This window comes from Lissotriton vulgaris, chromosome 11 (genome assembly GCF_964263255.1).
Source record: "Lissotriton vulgaris chromosome 11, aLisVul1.2, whole genome shotgun sequence".
NCBI classification, from domain to species: Eukaryota; Metazoa; Chordata; class Amphibia; order Caudata; family Salamandridae; genus Lissotriton; species Lissotriton vulgaris.
The window spans coordinates 11947494-11966263 of NC_141699.1; the positions used below are offsets into that span (position 1 = coordinate 11947494).

At 48.5% G+C, this 18770-nt stretch overlaps 1 protein-coding gene across 1 annotated transcript in view; it reads right to left on the reverse strand.

The window, feature by feature from the left end:
• The window catches only part of BLOC1S2 (biogenesis of lysosomal organelles complex 1 subunit 2), a 48832-nt gene extending 32887 nt beyond the window's left edge, over positions 1-15945 (reverse strand). Inside the window, exon 1 of the mRNA XM_086942661.1 lies at positions 15823-15945. Within this exon, the coding sequence (XP_086798787.1) occupies positions 15823-15874 (52 nt within the window). The 5' untranslated portion in view covers positions 15875-15945. The remainder of the gene's footprint in view (positions 1-15822) is intronic.
• Between the last annotated feature and the right edge of the window lie 2825 nt (positions 15946-18770).

Consider the following 18770-nt stretch of genomic DNA (forward strand, 5'->3'; position numbering starts at 1 on the left):
ACTCTGCTATGTGCTAAGACAGCTAGCTCCAGTTTGTTGCAGCGGCTACCTATGGCATGTAGGTAACTGACTGCTTCTGCGCTACGAAGGAAGTAGTTGTATAGTGCGCAGAGAATCCATCTAAGCCTTTGGCAAGTACTCTGAACCATTCCAGCCATCTCCTTTTAGCTCACTGTGCCACTACAGGAGCATCAATACTCAAAGTAGCCTGGTATTGCTGCAACAGGATGATTCCAGCCTACACTGCGAGGTCTCATCGCCTATAAAGAGCAACAAGCACAGCCCCATGCCGGGTTCACCTCACTGAGGCTGCTCCATGAGGCGCAGTTTGAGATCTGGTGCATGATGAGCTACGGGAGGCACCTCAAAACTTGCATATTGGATTTGGGATGTCTCAATGAGAAAAACGTTTCCTTTTGTTTTAGTGGCACCACCTTCTGTATTTGGGAGCCATTTGACTTGGGAGGCTTCCTGCTAGGAACGTCCATCTCAGGCGGTGAGTTCCAAGTTTCCTAAGTGCGCGCTCTAGTGGCTCCGGATGGATCGGTGTTTATTTACTGGCAGCATGCAGCCATGCACCCATGCACCAGGGGTATGCCAAAGACAAGCCTATCTGCACCCAGCTGTGCCAAGTTCAGACAATCCTAGAGAGATGTTGGCAGTGTGACCCATGTTACCCATCTTAGTTACACCGGTCAGGAGCTGTTCCACATCAGCATTAACATCAATACCCTCAGTGAGAGCTGTGAGAGGGAATATTTGGGGAGCGGAAACAAGAGGGTGGAATGGTCATGCTTAAGGCCATTGGGACTCATTTTCTGCCTCCTAAACTGGAGGTCACTTCACAAGCAAGCATCAAAGGGAAGTTCACAGAGGAACATTTTGCTGCTTAGTTCATTATGGAATTCCGGCTTGGGGGGGCATCAAACCCGACTTAGAAATAGCAATGCTCACAACCTCTTCTACAACAAGAGCTAGCGGGCACAGCTTGGAGGATTACTAGTAGTGAACCACCCAGATGCATGTCGCAAAACTGAGAGATGCTAAAATATCATATCCAGAAAATTGACGGATATTAATCATGAAAATACATATACATGAAAGTACAGATTTACCATTCTAAACTCAACATCTGCATACCTTATATCTTCAAGATAAATAGATGTGGAGTAAAATAAATGTGAAACCATATTTACCTATATATGCGTACAATTAGGATATTGTAGGAGTCTATAATCTGGATACAAAATTTTAGCTGAACAATATTTAAAAATTCGATATTGTAATAGAACACCAATCGTCCCAATGTAGAAGACGGGGTTACTACCAGCAATGTCAGAAAAAGAATTATCCCATAAAATGCCTTCACAAGACTAATGAATAACGGTGGCATCATTTAGTGCTGCAGCTTAAATAAGTTTGGGATTTTCATTCCTATGATTTTCAGACATCAGCATATCAGTTTGTCAAAATATATGGTTGTCTATCAAATATTACCTTTCCATTTCGTTTTACTACAAAGATAACATTGTCTTTCTCTGAAAAACAATTTTTGTCTCAAAAATCATATTTCATGCATGGTCTTTAAACATCACCTTGTAATTTCCCTGGTACAAATGCATCATAAAGACAGTTTCTGACCCACATGCCCCGGTTTTACTTTACCATGCCATGGATGTACACAAGAAAGTCAAAGTTGCCCACATTATGCCCAGGATGCCCAGGATGCTCAACACAATGCCAGTAGCATGATTGTGCCATTGCTGCCCACAACAACTTCTACATCATGTCAGCCACAGACATCTTTATTCCGAGGATACTCATGATTACACGATAGTTGGCCTTAATTAAGCCGCAAATACTCACAATATGGCATAGACAGCTGTCTTTAAGCCTTGATTAATCCAAATCTGTCCCACAACTTTCAAGATTTACTGTTATTATGCTAGTGCCAACTTTATGTCAGAAATAGACATAACTGAACCAGAAATTAAACCCTTCCAATGGGGGCATCAGATTCATGTGGTGTTTCCCAACAGCAGGAATTGCCTCTAGGAAAATAATATTTATTTAAAGGAGGGACACAATGCCAGGCACATACATACACGTACATGTATATGGACTCATGCACACAAAAACAAACAAATACACATACTTAAAGCACACCATTCCCACTTTCTGAAACAAACAAGACCATTATTTTGCTCCACCCTCAATCCAGCCTTTGTCTCCTTGGCTACAAGGTTGGCAACGTATGGTTCTCACACACTTCCACTTTGTCTCTTGGAACTCTATACTCTAAAAAAGTCACTCTGGCTATTACTGCCTGCAAGAAACTGGATTATTAATTGGGGTGGACGACTACCCACCTCAAGGAATAATCAAATCCTGTATGAGGGTGAACCTTCAAAGTCACTAAATTAGTGAGAACTCAACACCCTGGCAGCTATGGCACAGAGCAGAGAGGCTTAACTTAGGAACATGTGTACATTATTTATGCAGTACCAAAACAGTAAAAAAAAGTTAAAAGCATACAATCATTCAACAGATGCAGTAGAGGGAAAACAGAGCGGAAAGAGAGTTCGAGAAAGACGAAAAACCGTCACAAAAATGGACAGGTTTCAGGGAGCGTGCTTCAGCAGCATAACTCGGTAGATCTGGGGCTTTCTGCTGAGAATTGTAAACCTATTTCTGTCAAGGTGCAGACTGCCTTTCAGTATGAGGTTGCTGTGATTTAAAAAAAAACAAAACACTTATTTTTGTGTGTTGTTGTGTGGGTCGTGTTAACACACTCCTCCCTGTTTCGGTACCAAGCCTGCAGAGCAACTTTGCTGTCAGTGTGCTAGCCATCGACCAACCCCATGTCTTGAGGACTATATCCAGGCATAGGTTTTGATGTAACACAAAGCATTCTGGTATTTGTAGTGCACAAATGAAACTGCTCCCAAGGTGCTGGATGCAGTAAAACCAGAACGGGATCAGACAGCATCATACCATGGCAGGTGTTCAACTTTACAGTTGTTTCCCTTTAGTTTAAAATTTAATTGACCACATACTTAAGGATTTCAACAAGTGTTTACCTACAAAAGTAAAAATGTTTTCATTGTCAACGCCACCAGCTCCAACTTTAACTAATGCGAGACCTATTGCATTGCAAATGCTTGTTAAAGAGGTCATGAGTCTTCGGCCACACTAAACTTGGACTCAGAGACTTTTGGAGGGAGGGGGTGCAGGAAGAGTGGGCCTCCTTTTGACAGCAGAGTGTCAAATCTTGCTTGACAGGCCTTAGAGCTACATATAGCACTAAAGGCGTATGGAAGGGAACAGGATGTCATGACAATTCTTGTGTATCCACTGCCTGGCTGTCGATGAATCCTGCCTTTGTCCTACCAGACTTCCATTTTTGGGTTTTACATATGGTGCAGAATTCTGCTGTTCGTCGGTTCTGAATCTCCCCCCCCCCCTTTCTCCGTTGGAGCACTCTCTCTTCCCTGGCTCATGATCAAAAAGCGTGCCCCTTTAAACTTCTCTGCTTGCTTTGTAAGACCCTGCATGGAAACCGTCCACTCTACCTTAGGCACAAATTGCAGCCATACATCCCGGCTCATCAGCTTAGTTCAAGTGATCTATTACTTCTATGCCCCAAAAACATTAGAACAGCCAGGTTCCGAAGCCGCTCATTCTTATTCTTGGCCCCCCATCACTGGGATCAGTTACCTCTATCTATTTGAGCATGCTCTGTATTCACCACTTTTTTAAAAAGTTCTGAAAACATGGCTATTTACTCAGTAAGCTCTTCAATCACAGCTTGTCCCACCTTACCCCCACTGCAAAGGCGCCTAGAGATCCCCTCAGGGATGATTTGTGCGCCTAACAAATGGAATAAATAAATACATAAATACATATAACACTTGAGGCCCAGAAAACATAAAACACTGAACAAGAGCATTACCTCCACCACATAGTAGCTGTATACCACCAACTATGACCGCGTTGCCTGTAATTCTGATGCCACCCATTGCTATGATAGTTGTCACCATCTCGATTACAAAGGACGTCAACAAACAATAACTCTTATCTTTCCTTTCTTATCTTCTCTATACTCGCATCTCTTTATATATCAAACCAACAATACCTTAATAACACTCCAGATAGCTGCATGTATTATCCTCATTTGATTACACGCCGTCTGATGCAATAATGTAAATTGTTTAAGTAACTCACACTAAGTGGTTCTTATCTATAGGCCACTGTATTATATACCATTTGGTATTTCCTTTGCTCTCTATTGCTACACTATAAAAAGAGTGAATAAAGCTACATGAAAAAAACAGAAAGTCTGGTTATCTTGTTTTTTGATGCAAACCCTTTAAGAGCTCCTTCCTTTCACTGCTGGGGATTAAATGTAGGATTCACAGTTTGGTTGGGTCTCGACTCGACTACGTTTATTTGGTCTACCTTGGTTTTTCTGAAGATCCTAACTGGGAAGCTCTTAAGGCTTCAAAATTAGGCGGTGAGCCCTGCATGAAGGGAAGGGGTGCATTGGAAAAAAAAATAATCTTTCTTTATTTTATTCAACCTAAAGACCAGCAAACAATGATATCAGTTTGATAACCGCTATTGCATGGGAGGCAACAACATAAGCCTCATGATAGTCCTTAATAACACTTACAATCAATAACTGTTAGGTCTCCTGTTTCCTCTTTTCCCCTTTCAGCCATGGGTCAGAAAGCGCCGGGACACTCCTTGGAGTAGCCGTGCGCTATATAAGACACCCATTAACATAACATAACATAACACTAGTAAATATTGTAACATACTAACAAAGATATGCATATACAAAATTAAAGTAATAGCAATGTCACAGATGTCTAAGAACTAAATAGGGAAAGAAAAGTGAAATCAAACTTCACATTGAATCACATAAAACCAACTAAGCTCATAATCGCCCTTCTCCTCCGTCAACACCTCCCACCCCCTTCACCTACACAATATAACATAATGTTGAGGGAGACGGAGGGACCTCAAAATCCTCTCTGAAAACCTAGGGGCCTCATTCACTAGGGGACAACAATGTAGTCAGTTTGTAAATATAATCTACCCGTTGCTCGATGGGGTTGCATCTCACATCCCTACCCGAGCGTTGGTTCTAATGGAAAGCTCAGGTGTACCACATTCGCCTGCCATGTTGGAATGACAGGGGCGGCTGTCTCCTTCCAGGACATGGCTAAACGTCGCTTTGCTAAGATCAGCATCAGATTCTGGAAACACAATAATTGGTTCGTTTTTTTGTTATCACCCCTATGTTAAGGAGACACTGAGTGGGATCACACAGCAGGATGGAGTTCGTAATGGTTGAAATACAAGATGTTGCCACATGCCAGTAATCTGAGATCACTGGACATGTCCAGACCATATGCAAAAAGTCAGCTGTATCATGACTGCATCTGGAACAGTGTGTACAATCCTCAGGATACATCTTGGCTAGTCTATCCGGAAAAAGGTATGTATGGTGCAGGTAATTGAATTGCATGTATCAGAATGTAGAGTTAGGCGTTATCAGTTCAAGGGAACTAAGACATCGCTGCTAAACAGGGTCCACCAATTCCGTGGACAACTAGGCAGCCAACCAGTCTCTAAGGCAAAAAGAACAATTGATGGACAGAATACGAACAATGTCATACATTCACCCCAGGACAGAGATGTGGGCCTAAATCCATCGTTTTTTTGCTCACCATGCCATTCCAGTTTGGACCCAACCATGTGCAAATGTCTTGACCCTGCGCCCAATGGGAACCGTCCAACCTGAACTGCCAGGTCAGTTCCTCCCTGGACTGGAAACAAGCATCCTAGGACCGGTTTGGGGGTTTCTCCCCTCATCAGCCAAGATAGCTTGACTCCAGTGGCATGGAGAGCACAGGGCCCACGTCTGGGCATCCCTGTCCAACTCGGGGTGACAAATGCAAAAAGAACAATTGATGGACTGAGTGCAGAACAATGTCATACATTCACCCCAGTAGAGAGATCTGGGGCTAAACCCAAAAGGGCAATGGAGCATGGGCCAAACAAACCACGATTCAGTGTCAGATAGGACAGATATCTTTTGGTGCGAGGTTGTGGCAGTCAGCATCAATCTCTCCCGGCATTCCACATTTTGCAAGCCACATCCTGAAGAGCTGAGTATACCAGAAACTGCCCTGGGGTAGGCCACTTCTCTCCGTCAAGTCTTCGAACATGCGCATAGGCCACTATCACGTCCTCCCATGTCGTATAACCAGCTGTCAAGTCGTCCATACAGTAGAGGGCCCGTAAGGATCTGCAAAGTGGTGATTTCCATAAGGTTAACATAGGGGTGTTGTGAGTGTATTTCCTCCAGCACGATATAGCTACTTTTGATAAAACATTGGGGGCCTCCCGGTGAGATGGACACGTCAGTAACCATCCACGTATGGAACGTCCACCCAAGTCAAGATCCAGTGTTTCCCTTTCAGGGCATAACACAGCATGGATCCACCATGGTGGCCATTGTAGCTGAGCAGCAGCGTAGTATAACTCATAATCGGGAACACCCAGACTGCCAATCTCAAATGCCGGGGTCATTGCTTCGATCCTAACTTTATGTCTCTTAGGGTTCCAGATTAGGGATGCGAGTAAACGTCGAAGCTCCTGAAAAAAGGATGTCTTCAAGATCACTGGAAGTGCTGCAAAAAAGGTAGTAGTGTAATGTTGTTTGAACATGTTTCCACTGTCCATTTCTCTCCACACTGGTTTCCAGGCACTCTAAGATACTCTTGTTTTATCCAAGAAGTATTTTATCGCTATGGCTCCTTTTTTTTTGCAACAAGTGGAACCTTATGTTCCTTCGATCTAAGGCCTGCACCCTATTTGAAGCTCCTCAGGTCCATTGTGGTAGATGATACTTTCAGGTACTTAGTTCCAAGCTGTAGTATCATCTGCCCTGCTGTTACACTAGGTCTCTGATTTTTCTCGTTTTAAGACAAAACTCAACTATTTTATTAAGTTTTTAGGTCGAGCCTTTACCATTCCGCAGGAATGGGAAATGGGGAGAATTCAAGTCGGCTATTTTCTCTTCAAACCAAAGGGCTTTCAGCCCGCGGTTTTCATGCAGTGCCCGTCAACATGCACGCGCATCGCATGCATGCCCAGCCCAGTCCTCCCCTCATTCACGCCCACCCACCAGGCTCTCCCGCCCCCATCAGGCTTCTCTCCCAATCCGCATGCAAGCCCAGCCCAGTCCTCCCCTCATTCACGCCCACCCACCAGGCTCTCCCGCCCCCATCAGGCTTCTCTCCCAATCCGCATGCAAGCCCAGCCCAGTCCTCCCCTCCTTCACGCCCACCCACCAGGCTCTCCCGCCCCCATCAGGCTTCTCTCCCAATCCGCCTGCCTCCCCTCGCGCATTCACGCCTCCCACCAGGCTTTCCCGCCCCCATCCGGCGTTTCATTTTTTTGTTTCTGGTGTGCCTTCGCCACAATTATACTTCTGTGCGACCGTCACTTATCTACGCATATATTTGAATGCACTCGAGTGACACATATCAGGTAATCAGCCTCCCTCCCACAGCTCGTGCGTGCGCTCTCACTCTCTAGCTCCGCTTTAGATTTCCCATTTACTTTCGCTTTCCTTGTTTCAGGAGCATCTTCCCATTAACTCTTCAACTTGTTAAAACATGGCACGATGCTTCTCCCTTAGTGTTTCACGTGATTATGTTGGTTGTTACCTCTTAAACATAAGTGCCTTATTGACCGACCTATAGCTTGGCTCTTTTCCCTTCCTTCTCTTAATAGTGTGCCTTCACCACAATTATATACTTCTGTGCAACCGTCACTTATCTACGCATATATTTGAATGCACTCGAGTGACACATATCAGGTAATCAGCCTCCCTCTCACAGGCAGCTCGTGCGTGCGCTCACTCTCCAGCTCCGCTTTAGATTTCCCATTTACTTTCGCTTTCCTTGTTTCAGGAGCATCTTCCCATTAACTCTTCAACTTGTTCTTGTTGCTTACATGTTTTGTGTGTTAATGACGCTCGCTCGCCAATGTCCCTTCCACCCTTCCTTTGATCTCGCTTTTCTTTGAACTTTCAGGCTCCTCTCCGCCCCCTTCCTTTAATGGCCCTCTCCCTCCCCCAGCAGAGAGCGCGCATCGCTTGTTAAACCCTGCCCTTGTAACTACGTTTGTGTTCTCGCACACTGCCCCTGCCATTCCAATTGAGGAACTATAAGCAAGCTAACGGTCCGATATCACTTCCTTGGATTCATAAAGCATCTAACATGCCTTTCTCTTGTGGAATGACCTCTATCACTGTCAGTCATCGGTTACCCTATCCCAACAGCACGTACTGCTTGTGTGCTTCTCGGCACTTTTGGCTCCCTGTCTCTGTGCCTTATGCTCCTCCTTGTTTGAGTATGACTCGTACTCCCCATGCGTCCGAACCGCCACCCGCCTCGAGGGGCCCCCTCCTCTCCCGAAGGTGACAGTCTGCTCTGCCCCCACCTGTGCAAACCAGCTCCGGCTTCCCTCGCATCTCTCACTGTATAAACTCCCTTCCTACCGCCCCAGACAGTCTCCCCCCCCCCCCTACAAGAAATGACAGTCTTTCCTGTAACTGGCCTTGGAAAGATGCAAGGCGGAGTGCTAGGTAAACTTTCGCCGTCTCACCCCTATAAACCAGATTTGAGGGACCGCCCAATGGCTCATAGCCAGCCCACCCCATTCTCCTTATCTGAAAATTCCTTCTCTTGGAGGGTCTCGTGTCCCCCTCCCCCCCCCCCCCCCCCCCCTTTAGCCCTGTAACTAGACCTGTCGCTGCCTCTTCCCGTGGCTGCCTCGCTCATTAAACCTTCTGTGGTACTTCTATTCCTTCACAGATAGTTACATGTCAGTGGGCCGAGCCCGGCAAAACATCCATCCTCTGCCATTTCCCAGTATTTGCGCATACCCAACTTGAATTGATAACGCCCCCACCCTACACACGTTAAAGCCAAATCTTGTACATTTGCAATTTTTGTTTGTTTGTATCTTTTATGGAACGCAGTAATCCACAGTCCTTATGTTTTGCAACTGGTTCTTATGTAAAGCGCTCCGACACCTTCGGGTAAAGTTCGCGCTATATAAAATTGCATTAAATAAATTAAATAAAATACCCCGTGTAACCCCCCTCCCAATCACCCATCCTCTCGCACGTTGCTCCACTCCTGCCGCCGGGTGAACTTGGGGGGTGGTGGTGGTGGGGAGGCCCAGGGAGGGGGTGCAAGTCAGTCCTCCATGCGCGCTGCAGGTTCCACGGAATTGTATGTACTCGATGCCCAACTGTAAGAACACCCCTTCACCCCTCCCCAGACAGCGCCTGACCCCCGCTCATGTCTCTTGGGCGCCCGTAGGCACCGCAGTGACAAGGAACTGTAACTTGTCTAACTGGCCTCAGAAGGATGAAGGGCATGAAGACTGGACCTCGAACCGCTGCTTGAATTTTATTGTTTATTTTAATGCAGATTCTGCTGCATCAAAGGCTTTTTTTAAAGTGTCACGAATATGCAAACGAGGGCTGGTGTTTTTTGTTTTTTGTTAACTTGCACAGACCACTGTGCAAGTGTTTTGCAGGGTATGGCGGCCTGTTTACAGGCAACTGAAGAAACGGGCCACACTGATTCATCAATTGAACCCTTGTCTAGTAGACTTGTCAATTTATAACCACCACGGTGTTTAATTAACGTCAAAATGAACTAAGAATGTGTACTTTAGTTACTCTCTCTAGTCATGCTAATGAAGCTTTTGTTATCTGTGATTAGCACCTCTCTTTCTGCCTGTTCTAAACAGCTGATTTGGGTGTGTTCTCAGTAACTCCAAACACTTGCAAGGAAAGAATTCAGGTTTTCTCCTGTAATTTTTTTTTGCCGCTCCCAGATTTACCTGACTGTATACATGTATGCCCGCCATCTACAGGACTCTGGATGGGCACACCTATGCCCCACCCCCAGATTCCCTTGGCTGTTCCCACCTATGCCCTGCCTCACAGCTCCCTGTCATTACACATCTATGCACCACCCAGATCTCCCTGACACTACACACTAAACCTTACTGTTCCCACCCCTGTCAAAGACAGGATGTTCATTCTCACTGCAGTCACTCTGCTAGATCACTATTATCAGGCATCGTCAGATGACAACAATCTAAAATAAATGTAAATTACTACTGAAGAAAAAAGAAATGTGCACATGGAGAAGAAGGAAACAGAAACTACAATTAACTATCTGATGACACCCATGGATGGGGCGTGTGAAAGAGGCCTCGCTTGGATTGAATGGACCAAACACAGTGGCAGATTGTTTTGTGGGTGTTCGTGAACTAGTCTACAATTTCATAGTGGGCTTTTATCAAGTGATGTGAGGGTCTTGTCTTCTGTGCACTGAAATGCAATGTTTGTGGGCACACGTTTATTGCGGTGTGGGAGGGGCAGTTTCGGTTTGTTGGGTATCTGCTCTCCCCCACACATCTCTGTTCCCTAGACCCCTCCCCGCTAAGCGTGCACCCACGGCCCCCCAGCTCCTCCCACAAGCCCCTTTGTGTAAGCAGGGGGAGCTTCTCACCTTGTTCGTAAAACCTGTTCTATAGATATGTGTAAATCAATACCCCTCCCCTCGGCCCCACTTCCGCTTACGGCCTGGAGGGCTGGGAGCCTTCCTTCATTCATTAACTCAAAAGTGCCCTCTTCCAGTGCCCCTTGCGTAAAAAAAGAAACCCGCTCCCTCCGCTTCGGGCATTCTTGAGGACAAGGAAGAGGCTGGCGACGCTGTACTTTTATTAAAACCCTCGCTCTGAACAAAAACCTCGTAATTGACTTCTGGACTCTGCCGTTGATCTTTCCAGCCCTCCGAGAGCTGCTGCGCAGTGAGTCAACTCCTTTGCAATCTGCTGCTACTGGGGACAAATGCGCAGGTTACCAGCAGTTTAACAACAATCGTCCCGCCTGACATCCGGGCCGTGTTTATTTGCTGGGCACTGACATCACCTTAATGAGATCTCATTCATCAAGGTCTGCTGCTCTGCAAGACTGTTGTCGTGGAAGGGGATGGTGTGTGTGCCTCTGAGTATGTGTCAGTCTGTGTGTGTGTCTCTCTGACGTGCAATTGTGTGTCAGTGTTTGATTCTGCCCGCACGCCAAAGCTGGTCGGTCTTGCTTTAATATACTAATGCAGCCAAGATTTTTTTTGTTTTAACATACAGTGGGCTTCTGGCCCAGCCCCTTGAGCTCCCTACTTCCGGTCAGCCCCCTTCAGCCATTGCTTTGTGATCATGTTGTAATGCGCCACAAGTGCCAACACCTAAAACGGGGCACCGTGCATGCCCCTGCTTTTGCCTTTCAGATCTCTGGACGTGGTGCAAAAAGCAGGATACAGTAGCCATTTCACCCACTATCCAGCACTTTAAATTCAGTTTTGTCGTTGATGTATTGTTCCACAGACCTGCACTTTAAACTGTCCTACACGCAGCTTGCCACAATCCAAACACTTAATTGCACCATGGCCCCTGACCGCTTGCTCTAGCGACCTGGCACTTCAAAGTTCTCAAGTGCCAAGAAGGGAGTGTGACATCCCTGCGTACTTTCGGGTGTAGATTAACCAACAATGGTGCTTTTTTGAACAACTATTAAACGGGCCATCTTGCTATGATCAGGACGGGCTGCTAGTCCTTTCACACATGGGTCCACGTGTGGTGGGGGCACTTTGGGTTATACACGTATGTCGGCACACTGCGCAGCAGCTTTTGTGTATTTTGCTCTGAGAGGTGCATAATAATTGGTCGCGTTTAAGGGTAGGATGGGGTCGTTATCTATGTTTAAACTTGATTTTATAATTATAGCAAAGGCTTCCTAGGGATCCGGCCCTGTGTCGTTGGCAGTACGAATCAAAGACGATTTATTACCCTGCCAACGTTATACCCCCACCTCTGTTTTTTTGCTTTCTTTTTATTCAATTACTTTGCCATTCTGGACACAAGCAGCTCTTATTTCACAGGCTAATTTTTGTTTGGCGAGGCCATGAGCTTAACTTCAAAGGCATCCGCTCCTCCACCCCCTGCTTCAGTACAAAGGAATGCGCCGGCCCGGCCGCTTTTAATTTCATTTCCCGGCCGCGTTTATTTAATTTTATTTCGCGGCCGCGTTTTTCTGCCCTTCTGCCCTCTGTTAGACTCGTTTTTCCCTTGCAACCCCAGCATCACTCAGCGCAACCCCTGCATCACTCAGCACAACCCCTGCATCAATCTCTGCAACCAATTAACAACAACTGGTTCAAATATGTTCTCTCAATGTTTCAAGCTTTATTACAAATGTCACAAAAAAAGTTAATATTTCATTTCTGTTCTTGGATTTTCATCACAATAAAATACACTGAACATAATCTTCACAAAAGTTATTTACAGAAGTTTAAGCTATTGCCATTATAAATTACAATCACTTTTATTTAAGTATTAATTATTTTAAAAAATTAAAAGCCATTGTAATTTGTAATATCAATACGTCCAAGTCACGTAAATACAAAACATGTTGCATTACAAATGCTATAGGTATCCCATTTGCGAACGTTATAACTATTGGCATTGAAAATGACAAAGCTATTAATTTAGCTATTTTCAAAACCAACACATAAATAAAAAAAAATGTCATTTACAAGACCAATAGCTCAAACTTTCCTACTGCGAGACCTATTGGCAACGCCAGTGCTTGTTCTTGGTTACTACCTTCGTTGTCTGTTTCCCTATTACTTGTGCTACCGCAAAGATGCGGCACCCTCCAGGAGGTACGCAGGCATCTGCCAGGCACCCTCCATAAGGTATGCAGGGAGCTGCCCGCACCCTCCAGGAGGTACATATAGAGATGCATGGCACATCCCAGTGGTACACAGGCAGCTGCCCGCACCCTCCAGTGGTACACAGGGAGCTGCCCTGCACCCTCCAGTGCTACACTGAAGCTGCCCCGCACCCTCCAGTGCTACACAGGAGCTGCCCCGCACCCTCCAGTGCTACACAGGAGCTGCCCCGCACCCTCCAGTGCTACACGGGGACCTGCCCCGCACCCTCCAGTGCTACACGGGGACCTGCCCCGCACCCTCCAGTGCTACATGGGGAGCGGTCCCGGCACTCTCCAGTGGTACACAGGGAGCTGCCCCGCACTCTCCAGCGCTACACAGGAGCTGCCCCGCACCCTCCAGTGCTACACAGGAGCTGCCCCGCACCCTCCAGTGCTACACAGGAGCTGCCCCGCACCCTCCAGTGCTACACAGGAGCTGCCCGCACCCTCCAGTGCTACACGGGGACCTGCCCCGCACCCTCCAGTGCTACACAGGGAGCTGTCCCGGCACCCTCCAGTGGTACACAGGGAGCTGCCCGCACCCTCCAGTGGTACACAGGGAGCTGCCCCGCACCCTCTGTGCTACACAGGGAGCTGCCCCGCACCCTCTGTGCTACACAGGGAGCTGCCCCGCACCCTCTGTGCTACACAGGGAGCTGCCCCGCACCCTCTGTGCTACACAGGGAGCTGCCCCGCACCCTCCAGTGCTATACAAGTAGCTGCCCTGCACCCTCCAGTGCTACACAAGTAGCTGCCCCGCACCCTCTAGTGCTAAACGGGGAGCTGCCCTGCACCCTCCAGTGCTACACAGAGAGCTGGCCGGCACTCTCCAGTGCTCCACGGGGAGCTGGCCCGCACCCTCCAGTACTACACGGGGAGCTGTCACGGCACCCTCCAGTGCTACACGGGGAGCTGCCACGGCACCCTCCAGTGCTACACGGGGAGCTGCCACGGCACCCTCCAGTGCTACACGGGGAGCTGTCACGGCACCCTCCAGTGCTACACGGGGAACTGTCACGGCACCCTCCAGTGCTACACGGGGAGCTGCCACGGCACCCTCCAGTGCTACACGGGGAGCTGTCACGGCACCCTCCAGTGCTACACGGGGAGCTGTCACGGCACCCTCCAGTGCTACACGGGGAGCTGTCACGGCACCCTCCAGTGGTACACAGGGAGCTGCCCTGCACTCTCCTATGGTACACAGGGAGCTGCTCTGCACCCTCCAGTGGTTCACAGGGAGCTGCTCTGCACCCTCCAGTGGTGCACAGGGAGCTGCTCTGCACTCTCCAGTGGTACACAGGGGGCTGCCAGGCACATCCCTGTAGCGCCAAGGGAGCTGCTCGGCTCCTCCCCAGTGATAGACAGGAGCTCCGTCCACACCCCAGTGGCAGACAGGGAGCAGTTCTGCTCCCTCCAGTGGTACAAAATGGTTGCCCTAAACTGCTCCAGTGGTACACAGGGAGCTGTCACAAGTATATAATGAGCAGCCCATCCCATTAACACAGGGCGATGTCACCAGTACACAAGGAGAGCACACTGGGAGCAGCTCATCCAGTGCAGAGGGAGTTGTTAGTGGTACACAAAGTGCTGCCGCCATGTCAGTACACAGGAAGCCGCGTACCTGGTACATCAGGAGCAACAGTCCCAAGTACAAAGTGTGCTGTCACCAGAAGGCAGGGAACACCAGCACCCTGCTCCCCTCACACCAAAACTACACACGGAACTGCCACAGAGTAGTCATGGAGCAACACGCTCAGTGCAGAGGGAGCTGGCCCAGTGCAGAGGGAGCTGGCCCAGTGCAGAGGGAGCTGGCCCAGGGCAGAGGGAGCTGGCCCAGGGCAGAGGGAGCTGGCCCAGGGCAGAGGGAGCTGGCCCAAGTGCAGAGGGAGCTGCCCAAGTGCAGAGGGAGCTGCCCAAGTGCAGAGGGAGCTGCCCAAGTGCAGAGGGAGCTGCCCAAGTGCAGAGGGAGCTGCCCAAGTGCAGAGGGATCTGTCCCAGGGCAGAGGGATCTGTCCCAGGGCAGAGGGATCTGTCCCAGGGCGAAGGGAGCTGCCCAAGTGCAGGGGGAGCTGCCCAAGTGCAGGGGGAGCTGCCCAAGTGCAGGGGGAGCTGCCCAAGAGCAGGGGGAGCTGCCCAAGAGCAGGGGGAGCTGCCCAAGTGCAGGGGGAGCTGCCCAAGTGCAGAGGGGGCTGCCCAAGTGCAGGGGGAGCTGCCCAAGTGCAGGGGGAGCTGCCCAAGTGCAGGGGGAGCTGCCCAAGTGCAGGGGGAGCTGCCCAAGTGTAGAGGGAGCAGTCCCGGTGCACAGGGAGCTGTCCCGGTGCACAGGGAGCTGTCCCGGTGCACAGGGAGCTGTCCCGGTGCACAGGGAGCTGTCCCGGTGCACAGGGAGCAGTCCCAGGCCACAGGGAGCTGGCACAGAGAGCTGTCCCAGGGCACAGAGAGCTGGCACAGGGAGCTGTCCCGGTACAGAGGGAGCTGTCCCGGTGCAGAGGGAGCTGTCCCGGTGCAGAGGGAGCTGTCCCAGGGCACAGGGAGCTGTCCCATGGCACAGGGAGCTGTCCCAGGGCACAGGGAGCTGTCCCAGTGCACAGGGAGCTGTCCCAGTGCACAGGGAACTGGCACAGGGAGCTGCCCCAGTGCACAGGGAGCTGTCCTATAGCAGACATGGAGCAATTCATCCAGTACACAGGGTGCTGTGACCACTACAAAAGGATCCCACTCAGTACACAGGGAGGAACTCACCCAGTACCCTGGAAGCTGTGGTCAGTGCACAGGGAGTTCACATTGCACGGGGAGCCGTGATCAGACACACACGGGAGCCCCTCCCCTCCAAGCAGGCAGGGTGCAGCCCCTCACACAGCACTTGAGTCCCACAGTGCAGAGGGAACACCTCCGCCAGCACACGGGGCCCCACGAGGCACCGCCCCGCCCGCTCACCCACTGCTCACGTTTGGCGCCGCGGTCCTTCGCCGGCTCCGGCCCCAGCCCCGCCGACTCCATCGCTGACTCCACGGAGGTGATTCCAGGAAGTGGTGCTAGTTCCCCACGCCCAACCGTGCGGCGAAAGAAGCCCAAAACAAGCTCCGCCCATAGAACGAAGAGGACAAGCTGTAACCGGAACATCATAAAAACAAACGAAGGACTTGAGACTAGGCTGAGAAGAGCCGCCATGATGGGGGAACAGAGCCAGGGCCGCCCACTCACTGAACACTGACCTTATCCAAGAGCGTGGCTTCCAGGGCAGACATGACACCAGCAAGCATCCCTGGCGTTTTCTCTAATATAATCTCTGTGCTTGCTGGGGATTTGGTTGAACCCGACTCACAGTATTTAAAGGGAAAACTACAAGTCCCAGAACGCAAATTTTAAATTCAGCGCAACCATGGTTTTTGCGTGACACAAGTAAACTTATATCTCTGCTATGATGCAGAGATGCGTCAGTTTATTGTAAATCTGCCCCTGTGTTCTCAGGTTATGCCAGTAGTCAGTTCCCCAGCACTATTCATTCAACGCTGGGGCCGTTTGATGCTTCCATTCTTGAGCCATGTCCCTCTTGGCTACCACGAGTCCCACTCCCAGTAATATGTGGGTTACTCACTGAAACCCCCCAAAAGCATCAATTATACCTAGTAGGGCCATCTTAGGATCTGGAATGACAGGTTACCGGACAATATCTCCAAGTATTTGATGGATTTTGTCCAATAATGTGCAATGACAAGACAGTCCTACATAGTGTGAATGAAGGTGCCGTACACAGCTCTGTAACTTAAAGAACAGGGGATTATGCCTTTTACCCATTTGCCACAGCCTGGCTGGACGAAAGTAGATTCTGTGGAAATAGTTCAATTGTACCAGCTGGGACTGTGCAGATATGACCAGGGTGCAGGAGGCCAGCTTCATTTGGTCCAATCTTCCTTGTCCATGTCTCCAACGTCAGTAGTTCTTAACCTTTTGACTTTTGTGGACCCCCACTCAATCATTACGGTAACTCAGGGACCCCACAATGAATCACTATTAGCCTCCTGGGACCCCTACTGAATCATTACTGACCCGAGGACCCCCACATAAGCATTTTCGATAATTTGAACCACAAAACAATGCACAAAATATACAGAGACAAGCATCCATCAAACAAATGATTAGCTATCTTATTTAATTTGCAAGCAAATATAAAACAATAACAATTTTAGTTTTATTAGGAAGGTTGAAGCTGTTATAAATTTAATTGCGGCCACTACTTGCCCATACTATATTCTTTATGATGGACTTGCACTTCTCCAACGATTCAATATGAGGATACTAACTTAATTTTTAGCTTCCAATTTTAGATTCCTTATTTACAAAATGTTTTAAATTTTCAATTTCACATTATGTTACTTTGTTTTTATACACTTTATTTATCTGTTAATATAATTTGATTTTCTAAGCAGCCAGGGACCCACGAGTAGGCTTTGCGGACACCCAGGTGTCCCTGGACCATAGGGTAAGAACCACTAACCTACACCATTATCCCATTTCTCATACAGTTGTACATAGGTGTCAGGCGTACCTGGAGATACCTTTCATTCCTGTTCATTCCATAATTATTTCAGCCCCGAAGGGGCTATACACTGGGATGGTCATCAGCTTACGTTTGTATGTTTCTAGATGGTGGTGAAGTAAATATCAAAAACACTGAGGTTGACTGTGGGAGTGCGGGCTTGATAAACAGGCGTGGAGGCTGCAATAAGGGTTTAGAAATGGGTTTATTGATAGTAAGGGGAAGTGGAAAGGGTTGGGAAGTTTGGGTTTCTTCTTCCTCTGATGATTCCTTGGATGAGCCGGAGGAACTTGAGGCTTGCAAAGTTGTTTTCTTGCCCTCTGGTTCTTCTGGACCGGGATGGTTTTTCCGGAGGCTCACAGAAGGATAGAAACAAACAATATAGGGGTACCATCAGAATGGAGTTCTTTTATACATATATGGATTCTTTTCCCGTCACCACACCGTTGTGACTTTTCAGGGATTATCACGGTACAGGATGGTACTGTGTTTTCTTATCTTGAAACAGGAACGTGGGGATGGTGAGCTTAAGTGCCTAGGGAAGAGAGAGTCTTGAAACAGGAACGTGGGGATGGTGAGCTTAAGTGCCTAAGGAAGAGAGAACCATGTGTGTTTGCCCGTGCATTCTATCTCCAAGTATTCTGTCTTAGTACATTACACAGACTTCACGTGATGCCCCACTGTGCTCTGCCCTCCCGCTATGTCTTCTTCCGCCCCCTCCCTCTGTGTCCCCGAACAGGTTATACTCACGACCCCGCCGTAACTCTCCTCCGAGTTACGGCCGCCTTCCAGCCTCCTCCGGACACCACCAGTCCTCTGACCAGCTTTCCTCTCCGTCGTCCGGATTTTCGGAATCCTCCAAGTCGGGTCCCGCGTCTTCACCTCCGGGTCCCGCGTCTTCACCACCGAGTCCCGCGTCACCGGGTCCCGCGTCTTCTCTTTTCTGCTCCGTCGTGTGACCTCGTCTTCCTCCTCCTTCCGCATCTGCTCTCTCACCTGTGTCCTGACCCAGCGCGCTTATCATTAATTTGTCCATTCTTTTGTCGTGAGTAAAATATTGTTATATAGGCAGGTGTCCTATTGTTTTTTCTGTTGTACTATGTTTTTGAACTCTGTAAATCTGACATTTATAATTTATCAATTTATTAATTTGATATTTTTTTCTATGTTTTTGGCGATCACTGCCCTGATGATGTCCGTCTGTGGACGAAATGCGTCGGCTGTTTGTGTTGCACTTTGATTTATGAAAAAATGAAGATTTGCTACTAATCTGAACATCATCATCTCTGTTGAAAATCATCAAATAAAAGGACATTTTTTGGAATTCACATCTGTGAACCGTCTGATTTTGTGGTG